This window comes from Neolamprologus brichardi, chromosome 17, assembly GCF_056152115.1.
Source record: "Neolamprologus brichardi isolate AB-2024 chromosome 17, ASM5615211v1, whole genome shotgun sequence".
Lineage (NCBI taxonomy): Eukaryota > Metazoa > Chordata > Actinopteri > Cichliformes > Cichlidae > Neolamprologus > Neolamprologus brichardi.
In genome coordinates this window covers 12,091,237-12,109,867 of record NC_142120.1, presented here as the reverse complement: position 1 = coordinate 12,109,867, position 18,631 = coordinate 12,091,237, and the positions used below count along the sequence as shown (strand labels likewise).

General features: G+C 39.7%; 1 protein-coding gene across 5 annotated transcripts in view; it reads left to right on the top strand.

Moving 5' to 3' along the window:
• The window catches only part of atp2b1a (ATPase plasma membrane Ca2+ transporting 1a), a 39,617-nt gene that overhangs the window by 10,960 nt on the left and 10,026 nt on the right, over window positions 1–18,631 (top strand). For all 5 annotated transcript variants that reach the window (XM_087830722.1, XM_087830724.1, XM_087830723.1 and 2 more), the window contains exons 2-17: window positions 54–538; window positions 8,175–8,372; window positions 8,561–8,818; window positions 9,262–9,387; window positions 10,628–10,789; window positions 11,230–11,268; window positions 13,240–13,395; window positions 13,632–13,846; window positions 14,144–14,386; window positions 14,480–14,721; window positions 15,362–15,599; window positions 16,876–17,055; window positions 17,141–17,228; window positions 17,374–17,480; window positions 17,687–17,878; window positions 18,332–18,545. In XM_087830722.1, the coding sequence (XP_087686848.1) occupies window positions 346–538; window positions 8,175–8,372; window positions 8,561–8,818; window positions 9,262–9,387; window positions 10,628–10,789; window positions 11,230–11,268; window positions 13,240–13,395; window positions 13,632–13,846; window positions 14,144–14,386; window positions 14,480–14,721; window positions 15,362–15,599; window positions 16,876–17,055; window positions 17,141–17,228; window positions 17,374–17,480; window positions 17,687–17,878; window positions 18,332–18,545 (2,851 nt within the window). In that variant the 5' untranslated portion in view covers window positions 54–345. The remainder of the gene's footprint in view (window positions 1–53; window positions 539–8,174; window positions 8,373–8,560; window positions 8,819–9,261; window positions 9,388–10,627; window positions 10,790–11,229; window positions 11,269–13,239; window positions 13,396–13,631; window positions 13,847–14,143; window positions 14,387–14,479; window positions 14,722–15,361; window positions 15,600–16,875; window positions 17,056–17,140; window positions 17,229–17,373; window positions 17,481–17,686; window positions 17,879–18,331; window positions 18,546–18,631) is intronic.

Genomic DNA, 18,631 nt, shown 5'->3' with positions numbered 1-18,631 from the left:
TTTGGTGTGAATATTGACAAATTTCTTTTTGTGTGTTTGCTCTTCTCTTCCAGATCTGGATGCATGGTGATCTCTGGCTCTGTGGGTGATCCTCAGTCACCATGAAAGAATAGGAACTCAGCTCTCCCAGGGAAATGGCTTGTTTCATAATATCCCTTCTACCTGGCATATGACTCCAGCTGCCTGTGAAGGGCCTGTTGGCTGTTTATGGGAACTGTCACTGTGTTCACACTCTTGAGGATTTAAGAATTTCCAGGACAGCCCTTTTTTTTGGGTCTTTTTTAAACCCCTGCTGTCAAGTCAAAGCAGCAACACTTTGCAATAGACTGGGGAGGCAGTAAGAAGATGGCGAACAACTCGTACAGTGGGGTGAAGAACTCCATAGTGGAGGCCAACCATGATGGAGAGTTTGGCTGCACACTAAAAGAACTACGTGGGTTAATGGAACTGAGGAGCGCTGAGGCAGTAACCAAAATTGCGGAATATTATGGGGATATTCAAGGACTCTGCAACCGGTTAAAAACATCACCAATAGATGGTATAGTAACACTTTTACTCAACATGATTTGAGTTTGATCATTTACAGCATGACAGTTTTAGTTTTGGGAATGACAATGTGGTGCACACATAGTTTAGGAGGTGTGTCATCCACATTATTGATTGCCTTGACATGACTTCCTTGGAAGCTTTCACAAACCAGACAGGTGGCCAGGCAGACTGGCTCTGACCTGGGCCAGTCCTGCTCTATTTCAAGGCCTGTGGATATGTCCCACACACCCTCCTTTTCTCCCTTTTCACCTCTCTGACTATGTGTGTAGGTTTCAGACAGACCAGCTGTTTGCTTGGGCACAGTACCAGTCTGCAGGCAGGTAAATGTCCCACATGTGGAGGACAAAACAGGACTCTGTAAGGCTCGGTAGTAAAGCAGTGAATTTCTCTTTTGTGACTGTCTTCTTCAATATTAAATTCATAAGCTATTAATTAGAAGAATTGGGGAAAAAATTCCATTTAGGGTATAGTGAAACCCAAGTAGGTTGCTTTTGATGGCGCCTATCTTTTCTTTCTTTTTTTCCCGTGCTACTTCTGTCTGTTTCCCTTTATAGACAGTCTGCCTAATCACCAGTATGACCTTGACTGAACTCTTTATTTGTGGGGATTTTCAGTTTGATCCCAGATTAAAATGGCACCACATATTCACTGTAACAGTCCTTTGTATGCAGTCACTCGGTGCAAGGTAAAAGTCTCCTGAGCTTCAGTAAACCAAAAGAATGGTAAATACAAGCATTTACAAAACTGCAAAGCAACTGTTATTTGAGCAAGTACCATTAACTTACTTTAATCCTTAAACTTTCTTTTTTTTTTCTTTTGGATAATACTGCGCATGCCATTTGTGCACGGTGCAGTTTGTCTAACTCCCTTTAGATTTACTAAAAGCAATGGGCCATTGTCTAAACTATAATGAAAAATTGCTGAATAGGAATTTAGCTGCTGAGGGAGCACAAGTTGTCTAAACATGCATGTGGCTGTGTAATGTTGGTGAATATGGAGTCCTGTCATATTTTCAGCATGAGTGACATTGGTTGTTGTGTAAATTGTCCTCCCCCTCTGCTCAGCTGAGTGTATGCTGTAAAAAGGAGAGAATGTGGTTAGTTGAGGCCCCTTAGCTTTGCATTGTTCCTTATAAATCACAAAGAAGTCCTATCACTATATTGATTTGTATATTAATAAATGAACAGATAAGTTAGCTGAATATTAGGGACATGTTTACATTATTAAGCCTTCATTTCAGATCCTTTTTTTTTTTTTCTTTTGTTTTGCCTTCATTGGTGTCTAGCATATCAACGGTCTTGTTTTTAAAATGCTTTTAAGATTTTCAGACTGAAAGCAAGTTACTTGTTTTTCAGTCTGAAAACGATTGGGCTAAAGTGGCAGGGTTTTTTTTTTGGTTTTTAGTTATTTATTTTTTTAAACAAGACTGTACTGATGAGCTTGACTACATCCACATTCCACTTGGTATACACCCACTGTTTCAATCAGCACATTTGTCCCTGGCTTTGGAAATTGAGCCATCATTTAAGATTACAGGATCCTGACAATTGAAAAGGGATTTCTAATTAGTTGGGTGGGCATTATTTGAACCTCTGAACCCAATCCTCTGCTAATCCTCCACTTCCCAAGCTCTTTTCATCCAAAGAAGTTTGAGTAAATGTAGCTGTTAGGAATGTGCACTAATGTCTTGCTCTGCTTTAACTAGTTTGCATAATCTAAGACTTTAAAGCCAGCTCCATTTGCATGAGGCTAAATGTAATTTATCGTGGCAGTACGACTGCTATTTTTCATGTCTGTACATAAGTCTTAATAGACCACCAGAGAGCTCCCTATTCAGTTGGATTTCAATTCACTGATTCAGATTGATTTTGATAATTAACATGCCAGTGCTGTGAGTTTAAAAAGATGTAATTATGCTTTCTCAATTGTGACAGTGAGAACTGCCAAAAGCTTATTCAGACAATGCACGAAAAATGTTTTTTGACAAGTTTTAACCCTTAACCCATTTGTCACCGTACTGTAGTGTACTGAAAAAAGAAGTGGAGGCATTTAAGCTAGAAAGGGTTGATGTCTTTTTAGATGGCAAGTGTTTTAGTGTGTGTGCTAAAATATTTTCTTACTGAGAGAGTTGAAGGGAGCGATCTCGCTAATACACGTAGCTGTCTGAACTGGTTTCACTTGTACATCATGCTTTACTTCCTCCCATTTCGTTTTTGCTTCGGTTTCTTTTTTCCCCCACACTGATAGCATAATTAGATATCATAGTCAGCAATAACGTTTCAAAGGAAACTCTGTCTTGTATATGCTTTAAAATATGCTAAATGCTCACAGCAGCCCTTCAGCTTGTGAAAATGGTGCTATTGTTCTCTTTGGTATTTGTGGGGACTTAGTCAAGCCTAAAAAAAACATATAGTGATGTCATCTTCGCTTAGAGATGGAAGTTATTACAGTTGGGGCAAGAAGGTGTTGAGCTGCAGTAATGGGTGTAGGTGATATCATGCCACAGTATATAACAGTTGCTAAAACCACTGCATTTTTTTTTTCTTCTCCAAACCAAGTAGCTTATTTTCTTTGCATATTGAGACTCATCAAATTGTCATGGCCACTTTAAATCAGTATTATTGGCAGTAATCCTCACAGTTATCCCTTGTTCATTGCTATTTTCACATTGTCTGATACTTGGGTCCCAGGGTATGCATCCAGTTGATCTAATTTATAAAATCTGACAGCCTATTTGTATCTGTCATTTTGAACAGGAAGCCCCCTTATTCAGTGTCAAGGTTCGGACTGTTAAGTCGTAGTCTTTCTCTTTGTAATTCAGGAAGCCTGCATATCTTGTCTTCGTGTCTAAATTCAAAGTGATATGCTGAAGCGTTTTGCCTGGGAGTGGTTATAACAGCTCTCAGGCTTGGTTTGGTTCAGTTCAGCGAGAAATTAGGAAGTGTGCTGATACACATGTAGTCATTTCTGGCTTGAAAACTGATACATGAGCACAATTATTTTCCTGTTTTGCTTTAGTTACTAAAGGTGTGCATGATGGTACTTTGATCAACATGTAATACCACAGATTTCTATTTTTTAGGGCAGAAATTGGATGATGATATCCCTTGATAGTCTCAATGCTCAGTTTATTAATCAATGCTGTCTTAGAGCAGATAAATTCTTACATGCAGCAACACCTAAAATCCTCTCATAATTTTCTCTGAAAAGGCTTTTGGAAGAAATTGTTAAAATGATAGTTATGAGGGCTGTTATAAACAACCTTATTGTAGTGTTTTTTATAAGAGAAAGAGGCGTGTAAAATTACAAGAAGTGGAAATAGGTTTTTGTCTGTTGAAGAGTGTGAAGTGGACTTTAGATTCACACAAAAGATTATCTCTGCAAATTTACACTGTACCTGTAACTGGTGTTACTTGCTGTCACAGAGCACTGCGGTCCTGGAGACACCTGCTGTTGCAAGAGCTGCCATAAAGATGGTGGTTTAACAGATGTTTAGCTCTTTCTGTTGCTAGATTGCATCAGTGTAATGGTAGAGGGCATGCAGTCAAGAAACTGAGATTAAAGTTTGAAGATTGATGAGGTTTAGTCTGTCAGTATATATTATAGCTGAAATGCACTCCTTTTCTTTATTGCCCCCGTAAGCCCCATGGCTAAAAGTAGGCCTTCGGTCAACAAGCTCTATCTACAGGAAGTAAAACTCACAAGGTTTCCTGAGATTAATCTAATTTGGAGAAAAAGGCAGGACCTTTATGTCCAGATCACTCTGGTTCTCTCACCCGCTCATCTTTCCACGGCGTGCGACAGCTGGCTGTCAGCTCTGGCTGCTTGTTGCTCTCCCTATGGCTCCTGAGGCACACAAACTTGCTGCCACCTGGGGCTCCCTTGCACCCGTAGACATCCCAAAGTGGAAGCAGGCCGGCAGGGATGAATGGCTTCTCTTGTGAGAAAGGCTTGACATTTAAAAAAAAAAAAAAAATCCCCTATTTAGGGCCTGACTCTTTATTTATCATTTATAATTATTTTTACTTTTGTGTTTTTATTTAAACTTGAAGGAATCATTGGTTAAAAAAAAAAAAAAAAAGACATAAAAAAAAATCAATCAGTGTATGGTGTTTAACATGACTATTCATGAAGTTTAATTGTTTCGGTCAGTATTGTAATCTCAACTATCTTGATTACTCCTCTTGTTTCATTTGCAAACTACCTGTCACCGTCAACTAAACTCTAAAGTGAACTTACCATAGTAGGTTATATTAACTATTATACATACAATATTATTATATTATATTAACAGGTAAAATACCATTTAAGGTCTCGATTACTTTTCTCATCCTTGAGAATGCATAAAACTGCTAATTAATTTGACAAGGTGGTTACCTGCTCAACTAGTCGGGAATGTCAGCCACCAACTAATCATCATGATGAAGCACGTTAAATGTGGATGGGGCTTAACTTAAGCAGAGGTGATGGAAATCCCATAATCCAGTTATCCTAATTGGACTCAGATGTGCTTCATATTATATTAACGTAAATAGGTTGATGGTTAACCTTTTAGCAACATAAAGAATCTTATATACATTTTACTCACAGTAAAACAGTTCACCAGGTTTGATTCACCTCCTTAGCAAATTAATCTACAAAAGGTCGTACAGGGAACAATCACAAGTCCTCTTTTCTTGATTGTGTGCATAAAAACTTTTCTCAGGCTTAGTTTGTTGAGTCAATGATGCTTAGTTGTGGTTCCCATCTCATTTAATTGTGACAGACCCAGGGTAAATGTTTACCTTGACCTCTTACTGATGACTGAAAATGACAGTACTCAGATGGGTCAGCTTGCACAAGCATCCAAATTAAATGGTTAATGATTAGCTGCTTGACACACTGGGGCTAAAATGATGCAAGAGGCCAAGGCCAACCTATTTTCTGTTTGTGAATCAAATGGAGAGATGACACCTTGATCGGCTTCTGTCACTTGTATTTATTGCTATAATACGAAGGGAAAATTTGGTGTAAAGTTGAGTGGGGTATTAGCTGTCAGCGTGTTTTAATTAGAGGCACAGAGAATTAAAGGAGATGGTGAGAGACAGCCACGGAGCAGCAACAGTCAGCTTTGCTGGATAAACCCAGTCACTATTTTTTTAATGTGTTGTCTTGCTGGTGAGTCATTCTTCTCACCTCTTTTAGAAAAGTATGTGTTAGGTTGTAATGTCAATTAACCATTTAACTAGTAATACAGGATTATTTTCTTTACACAAGTTTTTATTGACCTGCTTGGTGAGTAGGAATGAGAAAAAAACAGCAAGACCCTCTTTTAATTAACTCACATCTGAAATCAATGGAAACAATTTGGAATTTTATGAAGCAGTTCACTGAAGTCATCATTTTTTATTGTAGTTATTTATTTAAGTAATTTATTCAGGAGTAAAGTTTAGCCCAACCATTATCCTACTATATTCACTGATTATAATGAATTGGCAAGGATAAAACACAAATCAACTGTAAATGTATTTAATTGAAGCCTTTTTTTAGAAATGTTTTTAGAGACCAATTATATCATCAGTTAGCAAACTGACACACACAAAACAAATATCAAGGTTTACATTTTAACAGGAAAAAGCATTTACTTTGGGATTTGGTGTTAATGTTAGCTCCGTTTTCTGATATTTTATATGCTACTTTATTGGCATTAGATGTATTCTAGATTATTGGTGAAATCTAGAATTGGTGGGACTACCATAACGTAATGGAAAATGAAATCAACACAATGTATCACTTTTATGTCATGATACATATCTGTTATTTAAAAAGTCTTCATTTAAATAAGGTGTTTATTCCCTGATCAGAGTACATTTCCTAGAAGCAAAATTTAAGGTCAGGTCTTTGTACCTGCATGATGGATGTGAGTAAAACACTCACAACATCACTTGCAATAAATCCAAAGTATTTCCAAACTCTTCCAGAGAAGAGTCTACAGAGATTAAATTCTTAATTTAACAGACATTTGGTTATGAAATGACCACAAATGACACGTCCATTGATTGTTCTTTCACCCAGGGCCCAACAAGGGTCTGGAGTTTGCACTGCTCTCCAGGTATTCAGGTTCCTTTCGTGGTCCAAACACATGTATGGAGTTAGGTTAATTGGTAGGTGTGAATGTAAGTGTAAAAAGTTGTCTTTCTGTCTGTGTTCGCCCTGCAACAGACTGCTACTTGCCCAGTGTGTACTCTGCCCCTCACCTTATGAGAGCTGGCTTAGGCTCCAGTTGCCTTACACCCCCGAATTGGATAAGCAAAACAAAATAGGGAGGGGGTAAAATCTAAATGGAGAATTCCAGGAACACATGAGTGTATAGAACATTATTGTTGAAACAGTAGTTAGTCTCGGTGTTCACACACAAAAAAGTGTTGGCCTGACAATGACGTTCTAAACACAAAAAGTGTTGCTGGAGTTTTGACCTCTCCAATATTAATAAAAAAGAAAACCCCATCAGAATCAGCAGTTTGAACTGTCTGTGCCTACAGCATGAGATGGATTGTCTAGCTATCAGAAGAACAATGTATCTTATTGTCTGTGCTCTTGTCACTGTACTCAGTTTCCAAGGCGGTGTCGTGGTTTTTATTATGCCTCTGGTCTGCTTGTCTGTTTTTCTGTCGTTTCCTCTTTCTCTCCATGCACTGGCCCTGCTGATCCTTTCCCCTGTTAATACGCTGATACTGCCAGCACAGCTTCCGTTTAGCCATCAGAATCTCCACTCTTTAATAGTCTCGGTCTTTTACACCCTCACCCCCGACCACCCCCACCCACCCCCATCTGCCTGTCAGTAGCAGTTTCACACAGTCACTCCTCCCCAGCCCTCAGTCCTGCTCCATCTCTTTCCCGTAAACACACACACACTCTCTCTCCATCCAGTCTGCACCCTCACCCACACACAGCTAGCATGAATAGAACTGAAAAACTGTCATGCATCATCAAATGTGCGAAGGCCCTTTTGAATATTTGACTCTGCCTTGAATGTTGAGGCATTTGAATGGGTTGCTGCAGAAAGCTCCTTCTCTGTACACATGGATGACTGGGTCTTAGGCCAGCCAGACGTGTAATGTATCAGAGAGATGACTCCATAACGTGACAGTAGTGTGTGAGTATAGGCACCTGTGAGTCCATAGCTGATTCAACCCCTAGTCAGTTGGTCATTGTGTTGAAAACAGCAGTTTTGGGGGATTAGATTTGACCATAGTTTTCACATTCCCTGGCGTGTCTGAAAGAGGTGAAAATGTTTGACATACCCACAGAATGTGTGTCATTGTTTGCAGGCATTGTGTCCTCCACAGTGTCCTGTCAGAAATGCTGAATCCTTTTGGAAATTATGCTTTTGGAGGCCTGCTGATGAGAGCACAGCTCGCTGACTCTTACTTCAGTGAGACACGCTCCCCCCCTGTGAACTGCAGCAACTCACCCATCTGTGCTCCAATTTTGTGACACATAATTAAGGCCTTCTCTTTCTTTTCTTTTTTTCTGATGTGAATAAATATTTCTTGTTTTGTGTGAAATTCCCTGATGGGTTTAAAACTAACATTTTATGAATTAACTGCAGTTTTTTCTTTTTGTATCTGTCTTTGCCTACCTAGGTCTAAGCGGACAGCCTGCAGATATTGAGAAGCGGAAAACAGTGTTTGGGGAAAATCTTATACCTCCCAAAAAGCCTAAAACGTTCTTACAGTTAGTGTGGGAGGCACTACAGGATGTCACGCTGATTATCCTTGAAGTGGCAGCCATAGTTTCACTAGGCCTTTCTTTTTATAAACCTCCAGATGCAGAGAGGGAAAGTAAGAAACCATTCGTTACATTTGTTTTATCTTCTTTTTCTAGATATTACTTATGTTTGAAGTCTTAATTATGTCTCTTGTTAAATATATTTAGTGATACTTGCAGTGACATGTAATGATGTGATGGCATTTATTTTTCTCAGAGCCATGCTTTGTATGTTAATGTTTTTTTCCCCATCCTCCTTCAGACTGTGGAAAAGCTGCTGGTGGTGGTGGGGATGAAAATGAGGCAGAGGCCGGGTGGATCGAGGGTGCCGCCATTCTTCTGTCAGTTATCTGTGTGGTGCTGGTAACAGCATTCAATGACTGGAGTAAAGAAAAGCAATTTAGAGGCCTCCAGAGCCGCATTGAGCAGGAACAGAAATTTACTGTTGTCCGTGGAGGACAAGTTATTCAAATTCCTGTGGCGGAGATTGTGGTTGGGGACATTGCACAAGTAAAATATGGTAAGAGCTCAGTTAAACATTTTTTTGATGGTTAAAAAAAGTCAATCTGTTAAGAATGTCGAGATATTGTGCAACCTATGTTTTATTAAGATGTTTATTATATGGGCCATTAAGAAAACAGTACTGCACATTAGGTCATCCTTGGTTCAAGGTTTTAGTTTTAGTGCATCACAGATTAAGACGAATATTTCTTTTCAAGTTTAACTTTCCTGGTCGTGGGAGGAACGCAACAGCCAGCTCACTAATGATTTAAATCCATAAACCAGTAAAAAGAACATTACTGACATAACCACTAACCTCTGAAGAGACGAGCACTAAAGTGTTTCACATGACTCACTTAGTCATAGAATCTTTGAGAGCCTGTGATTAAGGCATAAATTTAAACTGTTACTAAGATGTTGTTTCTCCAAATTAAAGGCTTGTTTGGCTTTGTAATGTTTCAGGTGACCTCTTGCCTGCTGACGGAGTCTTCATCCAAGGCAATGATCTGAAGATCGATGAAAGCTCACTCACAGGGGAGTCTGACCACGTCAAGAAAACAATAGAAAAAGATCCAATGCTGTTATCAGGTAACATGAACCTAAAACCTTCTCCTTTTACTGGTTCGTACTGGGAAGGACTGGATTTTCAGAGGTTTTATAGATTATGTTGTCCAATATATTGAACTGCTTTTAAAAGAAAATTTCTGGAATACTCATTGCACTGAATAAATGATCCAAAATTTTATTGAAATCAGTAAGAACAGGTGATCATCTGGATCTTCATAAATAAACTGTTATAATCCACAAATTGAAAATAATTGACCGTCAGATATTTGTTAGTATTCAGCTCAGCATGAATCTTGTGTTCTGTTGAAAACATGTTTGAAACTGAATTGGCTCCTGATCTTGCCTCTCAGTGCAGGAAGTTATCAGCCATTTAACATTTCCAGCAATTTTTTTTTCTCTGTCCATCCTATGTCCCCAACGCCCTTTTTAAATACAGTTTATGGCTTTGTCACGAAAAACGTGTGTAGGGAGAAACACTTTTGTTTAGTTCATCTGGCTCTCTCCTGGCACACCTCCAAGGCACAGGAGTCATGTGTGTTTGTGTGTTTGTGTTTTTATGCGCTGCCTCGCTACTGCTCTTTGATTTCCCTTAGCACGGCCCGTATCCCTTCTCACGAATGAAAGAAAAGCATCTTCTAATTAACACAGGAACCTTTAAATGCTTTCCACTCCTCGGTTGTCAGAGCCTCGTGGGTCTCGCTCCTTTACTCCGGCTTTAGCTTGTCGTGTTTTTTTTTTTTATATTTGATGTTTCTGTGAGGTTTTTTTTATTTTTTATTTAAATCGTGTCTTGAGAGGAATGAAGAGCCAGAGATGCAACACTGTTACAGCCTCTCAGAATTCCATTATTTCACACAGACTAACAATTGGCTTTTGATTAAAGGCTGTTGATTAAAGGTTTGCAGTGTATCTGCAGTAGTGACTTATTCTTTCTGTACTTTCAAGTGCACTATTCATTTGTATTTATTGCCTGCAATTGAAAACCTGCATTTAGTTTCTCGTGTGTATATCATCATACTGCTTGAAAGCCTGGCTAAGCCACCTTCTCAACAAAGGAATCTAGCACAAAATTTTCACTGAACCAAAATGAAACATTCAAAGGAACAAATAAGGATCGGCAGGGACGGAGCTGCCACCAGTGTCTAAACAGAAACCTGAAAGAAGTTATAGGGAAACAGTGAAACAAAGAGCAGGGCATTTATCCTAGGTACTGTTTCCTGATTCCTTTACTGACACTTTGTTTTCCTTCTTCTGTTCAAAGGCACCCATGTAATGGAAGGCTCAGGGAAAATGTTGGTCACTGCTGTGGGTGTCAACTCTCAAACTGGAATTATCTTCACTTTACTCGGAGGCGGGGAAGAGGATGATGATGAGGAAGAGGAAAAGAAAAAGGAGAAGGAAGAGAAGAAGAAACAGAAAAAAAGTTAGTATGCTCCTCTGCTTGTTACCCTTATAAACTCAGCACAAACACATACACACACAGACACACAAAGAGCATTGTCTTTACCATTAGTTTTATAATCTGCAGAAAAATGTAGTTATAGCAGGGTTTGTATGAATGCAAAAAGCACTGATTTGACCTTTGTTTATATAAAACAACTTTTAGAAGTTGTCAGAGGGTCACAGTAGATGACTTATTTTCTGCCAACCAAATCGGCTATTTGTAGCTCATCTTATGTATGATGGTAGAGTTCTCCTCATTTAAATCAGTAATTTGAAGAATGATTGGTCTAATTACTGTATAAAGAGACATTTATCAGTATTTTCTTATACGATTAATTAGTTTATTTAATCCTTAAAAAAACAGTCTGGATTTTCACTGTGCCTATTATGTCCCTAACTCTGTGTTGCATTCTTCCACAGATAAGAAGCAGGATGGTTCTGTAGAAAATCGAAAGAAAGGTGAGTAACTTGCCCACACACAGACTGACGTGCTTAACCACATGTAATTGCCTTACAGCTTAGTGCCTACATTTAGGTATTAGCCTTTAGCTTCATCAGTGGGTCCCTCCCCATTTAACAGTCCCGAGGGTAGGTTACAGCCCCAGTCTGTTAATAATTGGCCACCATAATTTCATGCAAGTAATGAGGAATTACATATTTTTGCATGGCCCTATGTCACCATATACTTAGTACGGGCTGTTCTTGGCTCTCCATTGTACTGTCTGGTCCTCCTGTCTGTCTCTCTCTCTTCTTTTCTCGTCCTTCCCTGGCACATTGCGCTTCGAGCAGCAGGTGCTACTGAATCCAGTTATAGCGATTAGTGATGAGGAGATTAAAGCCATGCAACAATTCTGGGGCCAGAACATCTGCTTTCCCACCCATCTCTCTCTGACTCTCCCTCAGGCCCCCCTCAATTTGATTTCTATTGATGTCCCAGACTGAACTATTCAGAGTCAAACTCTGAGACTTGCACTGGTGCAATTTCAGACCGATAACAATGATAATGAGACTCTTTAGTGGTAACTCAGCCAGCGAGCCAGCCTTGTTCTGCTGGGACACTATGATCAGTAGTGCTTGGGTCTGTGACCACAACCCTGGCGCTGGTCCCTTGTGCACAGATTCCCTCTGCCTGCCAGGAATCAGCAGTAATCCTTTAGACTGAGATTACACCGACCATGTAAGTGCAGAGCAAGCCACAGTCCACAGCAGCTGCAGTAGCCCAGTGCTCTTGCTTCCTGCTGCATGCATTCACACACAATACCGTGCTATTGTCCATACTATTGTACCATAAATAGAGCCTTTAGTATCCCCAAATTGGACAAGGGCTCCCCATGCTTTAAAAGAATTGTGTACTTTGTTTAAGACTTCAAAATGTTAAGAGAATATTTCAGTTGTCCTGCAGGAACTGCCATAGCGTCAGTGCCCAGGAAAGCTAATGATTTTATCATGGTGCGTGACATGACAGAGACCAGCCCCTGCTGGCCTGCCAGCTGCCTCTTCTCCTCCTTTTGGCATTAGAGGCTTTGTGTGTCCAAGGTTACCTAGTTAGATGTGGGTTTGGTATTCCCATTAGTTCTGCAGGAACAGAAAGTGGTCCTGAGGGAGATTGGGAAGAGAGGTTTATGGGAATTTACCTGCAGAAGGAGGAAGAGTAGGAGATACCTCAAATAGATCTGTCACTAGCTAGGTAACCTGTTCTTTAAACCTCTTGGCGGTAGTATGGTAATTAATTCAAAATCTTTCAACTAACTTCTGTGCCGTCAGCTCACAAACATAATTACAGTGACATTTCCACAGTTCCTGGGATAACAGGGAAGCAACAAAGCATGCTATAATTTTGAGTGATTTTATTTAATCAGATAACTTGTGATACAGTGCTCTACATATTCTAAATATTCTCATCATACAGCAATTTTTGTGATCCCGTTTCAATCAACTTGCTCTGACTTGTTACCTGTAAAGTCAGATAAACAGATATTTTATGAGGGGCGGAGGAAATCTAGTCCAGGCCTGTTGTTGAGCTAGATTATATGCTATAGACCCGAAATATAAAAACTGTTCTCGAGTTTTCTAATATTACCAGAGAGATGAATACGTTTATTTGACCTGTATCAACCTTATTCACCCACAGCTGTAGAATACAGTTTTTATTTCTGGTCTTGCAAATTGGAAGCAAATATTCAAATGTAGGCTTGACATGGCACCTGATCGTGAATGAATACTCTGTGTTCATAACTGACAAATCATAACTGACAAATCAGCATACTTTCATTTCAGTCGTTGCTTTTTCCATAAATCCTAGAGTCTTTCTTAAATGAATTTAACACAGTATTCCTTTATATAATTGTTTAAAACACTCGGCACCAGTAATGGCCAGTGCAGAATAGCCAGGCCATTTTTAACAACCTTGTCTTGTTTTCTCTGCTGCAGCTAAAGCCCAGGATGGTGCTGCAATGGAAATGCAGCCTCTGAACAGTGACGAAGGAGCAGATGCAGAGGAGAAGAAGAAAGCCAACCTGCCAAAGAAAGAGAAGTCTGTTCTCCAGGGAAAACTGACCAAACTAGCAGTACAGATTGGAAAAGCAGGTGAGTCAGTCAAAATCACTCGTTTCTGGCACAGCTGAGTGCTGTAGATTGTAAAACATTTTATGTGCTTGTACTCTCATGCCCTTGTGTTCACTCCAACTTTTTTTTGGTTGTATGTCTCCAACTGTTTATATTGTATAATCACAATTACACCCACTATAAGCAATATACCGCTAAATGTGTCCTGATAGTAATATAACTTAAAATCTTTCTTTTCTCTCATGTTTTGCCTCTAGGTCTGGTTATGTCAGCCATCACTGTTATTATCCTGGTGGTGCTGTTTGTAGTGGATACCTTCTGGATCCAGAATCTATCCTGGGTTAAGCAGTGCACACCTGTTTACATTCAATTTTTTGTGAAGTTCTTCATCATTGGTGTCACTGTTCTTGTGGTCGCTGTTCCCGAAGGCCTGCCACTTGCTGTAACAATCTCCTTAGCGTATTCTGTTAAGGTGAGACTCCTAGCCAAGTGACCTGTGCACGAACTAACCACCTTACACTTTAGCCTATTAAAACTAGAAGATCAAGTTGCTAAGATCTGGTTAACAACTTGAGGAAAGGGGATCATTACTTGGCTTTAGGGTATTATTTAGCCAACATAGGGCTTTAGTTAATCAAGGAGTTAGTCATTCAGTGGTAAAATCTCACCACATTTATTTCATGAAACAAAAATAAAATGTTTTCATTATAGAAAATATAGCTTTCAGTGTTGTCAGACTTTCTTTTTTTTTTTTTTTATCTTCCCACAGAAAATGATGAAGGATAACAATCTGGTGCGTCACTTGGATGCCTGTGAGACTATGGGAAATGCTACTGCCATCTGTTCTGACAAGACTGGTACACTCACCATGAACCGCATGACTGTGGTGCAGGCCTACATCGCTGAAAAGCACTACAAGAAGGTCCCTGAACCAGAGAACGTCCCCTCCTCCACTTTAGACATCCTGATTCTGGGCATTGCAGTCAACTGCGCCTACACTACTAAAATCATGGTATGCTTGTAAAAAGCAGCGTACCTCTAAAATTGACTGTGTAGCACATTAACTTTGTCTTCACATTTTTCTTCTTTCTTTTTTTTCTTTTAGCCTCCAGAGAAAGAAGGGGGTCTGCCACGACAGGTGGGTAACAAGACCGAATGTGCCTTGCTCGGCTTTTCTACTGAGTTAAAACGCGACTACCAGGCTATCCGCAACGAGATTCCTGAAGAGAAACTCTACAAGGTCTACACTTTCAACTCAGTTCGCAAGTCTATGAGCACTGTGTTAAAGATGGCTGACGGCAGCTACCGTATGTTCAGCAAAGGAGCCTCAGAAATTCTCCTAAAAAAGTAAGAGACATTTTCATTTTTCATGTTCGTTCACATGTTCTGCTTTTGTATGATTTGTTTTGTTGTTTTTTTGGCTGGGGAATTGTATGGTTTAATATTATCCTCTTAGATAATAATTCCTCTATGATTTCTTTACTGAAGAAGCATGAAATCATGGATGTCTGATCAGCTAAATGAAAGGTTGTTCCATAGCTCTTTTTTTTGTACTCATTCGGCTGGCCAGACTTTGCTGTAAATGATATGTGTAATGGCTTAAGCAGCTAAGAAGTTCAAGTGCATCCCACCCAAGCCCCTTACGTTGTGACTTAAAAACAGGCACTGAGAAAATGAGCCGGTAACAGCTCTGTAAGCCTCTTAACCAAGCAGGCTTCTTTTTAACCCACAGAGGGCTTAGTGTGACTTCTTACTGCTGCAGCTCACCATTCAAATGCTTTGTCTTCTCCTCTTCTCTTACCCTTTTATCAAATCTAAATGACGTTTTTTGCATTTATGCGTCTGTACCTATCTCCGTCTTTATTCATGTTTCTTAACTCCAAGCCATTAATGGCTTTCGTCTTTGGATGTTTCGCCCTCCTACACGTTCTTTTTCTTTGTTTTCCTTTACATTTATGATTTAATGTGTTGTCTTTACACATTTCAGGTGCTATAAAATCTTGACAGCTAATGGTGAGCCAAAGGTGTTCCGCCCACGGGACAGAGATGACATGGTTAAGAAAGTGATCGAGCCCATGGCCTCGGAGGGCTTGAGAACAATCTGCCTTGGATACAGAGATTTTCCTGCTTCTGATGGGGAGCCTGACTGGGACAATGAAAATGATATCCTCACTGGACTAACCTGCGTCTGTGTGGTTGGCATTGAAGATCCTGTTAGACCAGAGGTTAGTGGCTACACTAATGTTAGTGAGTTCATCCACAAACAGTTTCACTTGTTTGATTGCTAGTAAGAAAGCTGTCTACAAAGGTAGAGTATTTATCTGCACTTCATTTGAAGGTCCGTCTTTTGGCTTTGAGTCAGAACCCATTGTTTGATGTGGCACATTGAACAACTTCACTAGTTGCAAGGTTGCGCTCAAAAAGAAGTATTTAGAATGATTGTTGTCCAAACATGTATGAAGGAGAAACGGCCACACTGCTGGTACTGGCAGATTGCTGGAATTGGTGACACTATGATGTGTCTATCATTAAGAAACCATAATTAGATCAAACATTAGAATACGTCAATTCTAGTTGGCTGACAGTTTTATGGAAACTGCTGTTTGCAGAGTTTGCACTCAATTTGTGGACCAACTATTTTAACTAAACTCAGACACATCAATGACTCCATTTCAGGTGGTTTGAAAGCAACACAAAATAAATGATGGGTGAATGTAAACAGTAAAAACAATAGACCTAATTTAGTGGTCTATACTAGTTGAGGTGAATCTAGCTTCCAAAAATAAAGTGATTAAAGCTGTTGGTTTAAGTTTTTTGAGCATTTAACAAGCACATGTAGAAGAGCTTTATTTGTCAGTTGTCAGCTTTATTCATCTACTGGACTGTTGGGCACACTCACTTTTTAAGCAAAGCAAAAAAAAATATTTCTATATAGGGAGCGCTTACTCCAGGACGACCCATTTGTTATATCAATTTTATAATTTCCGTATCTGTATGTACACAAGGGTTTTCTAGGATCTGAGTGACATAAATGTTTGTCATCAGGGTGTACCTGAGACTCGGTGCAGATGTCAGAGTACTTTCTAGTTTGCATGCAAACGTATCCAGGCAACTTCTACACCTCAAAGGCGCCATCTGTACATTGCATCCTACAAGTAGACAAGAAAGCACAACTATGCTTCTGTGGTGTTTGCAGCTGTTTGTGGGTGTTGGTGAGGGAGTATAATCCTTGCCTGAAAAAGTTAGGTCATTTGCTTGCTAGATGCTTCACTGTCGCTCATTTAGTTGGCTTTCTGCCATTTTATGTACTGGACAGGTGTGCTGGAATGAGGTTTGGAAATAATGAGCCCCTTCGTAAAAAAAATGAACCAGTGTTTGTTTGTTTTGTTTTTTTAGTGCTTAAAATCCCAGATATATATATATATAAAATTTAGTTGAACACTTAGATTGATAATCCCTAATGATATTTCTTTTTCCTGTGCTTTTTGTGCTTCCCTTCAGGTTCCAGATGCTATCAGGAAATGCCAGCGTGCTGGCATCACCGTGCGGATGGTGACTGGGGACAATATCAACACAGCTCGAGCCATCGCCACCAAGTGTGGCATCCTACAGCCTGGAGATGACTTCCTCTGCCTGGAGGGAAAAGAGTTCAATCGCAGGATACGCAATGAAAAGGGAGAGGTGGGCCACAGCAAAATAGTGTACCTCAGAGACTGTTGCAGATGTGCTGTTTGGATTCTATTAGGGTTTTGTCTCATGTTTCTAGATTGAACAAGAACGCATTGACAAGATCTGGCCCAAACTTCGAGTATTGGCTCGCTCTTCCCCCACAGACAAACACACCTTAGTCAAAGGTAGTTATGTTTCTCTGGTATGGGTAAAAATGGAAAAAGTGAACTAATGTGTTTGTTTGTTTTCTTCTTTTGCTGCTGGCCTTTTCTTTTTTCTTTTTTAGGCTGTAACGGTTTTATTTTAAATTTTGACATTTTTCTGTTCTAGGTATTATTGATAGCACAGTGGCAGAACAGAGACAAGTAGTAGCAGTGACAGGAGATGGTACGAATGATGGTCCTGCCTTGAAAAAAGCAGATGTTGGTTTCGCCATGGTAAGTTACTTGTGTATAATTTCTTAAATAAGGTTTAATCATAAATATAAATTGGGTCATTCTTAACATCAACATCTTGCTCAGTATCCCATGGTAACTCTGGCAGTCAACTAGAAAGAAGTCAGAATTTAGGCCACTTAATCATCTTGTTAAATATCTGGTGGATAGATGGAACAGATTCTTAATGATCATCTTGTTGTCTCCAGGGCATTGCTGGAACAGATGTTGCTAAGGAGGCATCTGACATCATTCTGACTGATGACAACTTTTCCAGCATCGTTAAAGCTGTCATGTGGGGTCGAAACGTCTATGACAGCATCTCCAAGTTCCTTCAGTTTCAGCTAACGGTCAATGTGGTGGCTGTCATTGTAGCATTTACAGGAGCGTGCATCACACAGGTTAGCACCTAGATATTGTAGGGTTATTTTGTTTTTGATTTTTTTTCTTTATTGTGTGTCTGAAGAGTTATTTCACTGTTATGCTCTGAATAGAAATTAACTTGGTACCACGGGCAACACATTGAAAGAGCTGAAGCAGAGGGAATGAAGATCCAGCAATAAACTCAGGAGAAATAAAGGCTTTTATGTATAACGTTAGTAAATTTGGAAATTTGTCCTTGTGGAAATGTATCCAAGAGCAGCTTACCTGGCTCTCATGTCTTTGTTCATTACAAAAAAGATTTGTTTGTTTCCTACCTGCCATCAATCTTACACCTCATAACAAAATATGTACTCCTCAGTGCAGTCACTGCTCCAGCTCATAAACGTGTAATTTGGTTCGTGGGGATCGAAATGTGTTTAATAGATCTTAATTTCCATAACCTAATTTGGCGACTCGCTCTCTTGCACTAGGACTCTCCACTGAAAGCTGTACAGATGTTGTGGGTCAACTTGATCATGGACACTTTTGCTTCACTAGCTCTGGCCACAGAGCCCCCTACAGAAGCCCTGCTGCTAAGGAAGCCATACGGCCGCAACAAACCTCTAATCTCCCGCACCATGATGAAGAACATCCTGGGTCATGGAGTTTATCAGCTAGTTATCATTTTTACATTGCTCTTTGCTGGTAAGGGTTTTGTGTCTGAAGATGTTCTCTGTACCCTGGACTGTTATCCAAGATTTTCTTTTTCTTGACTGGGATATATTTTTCCC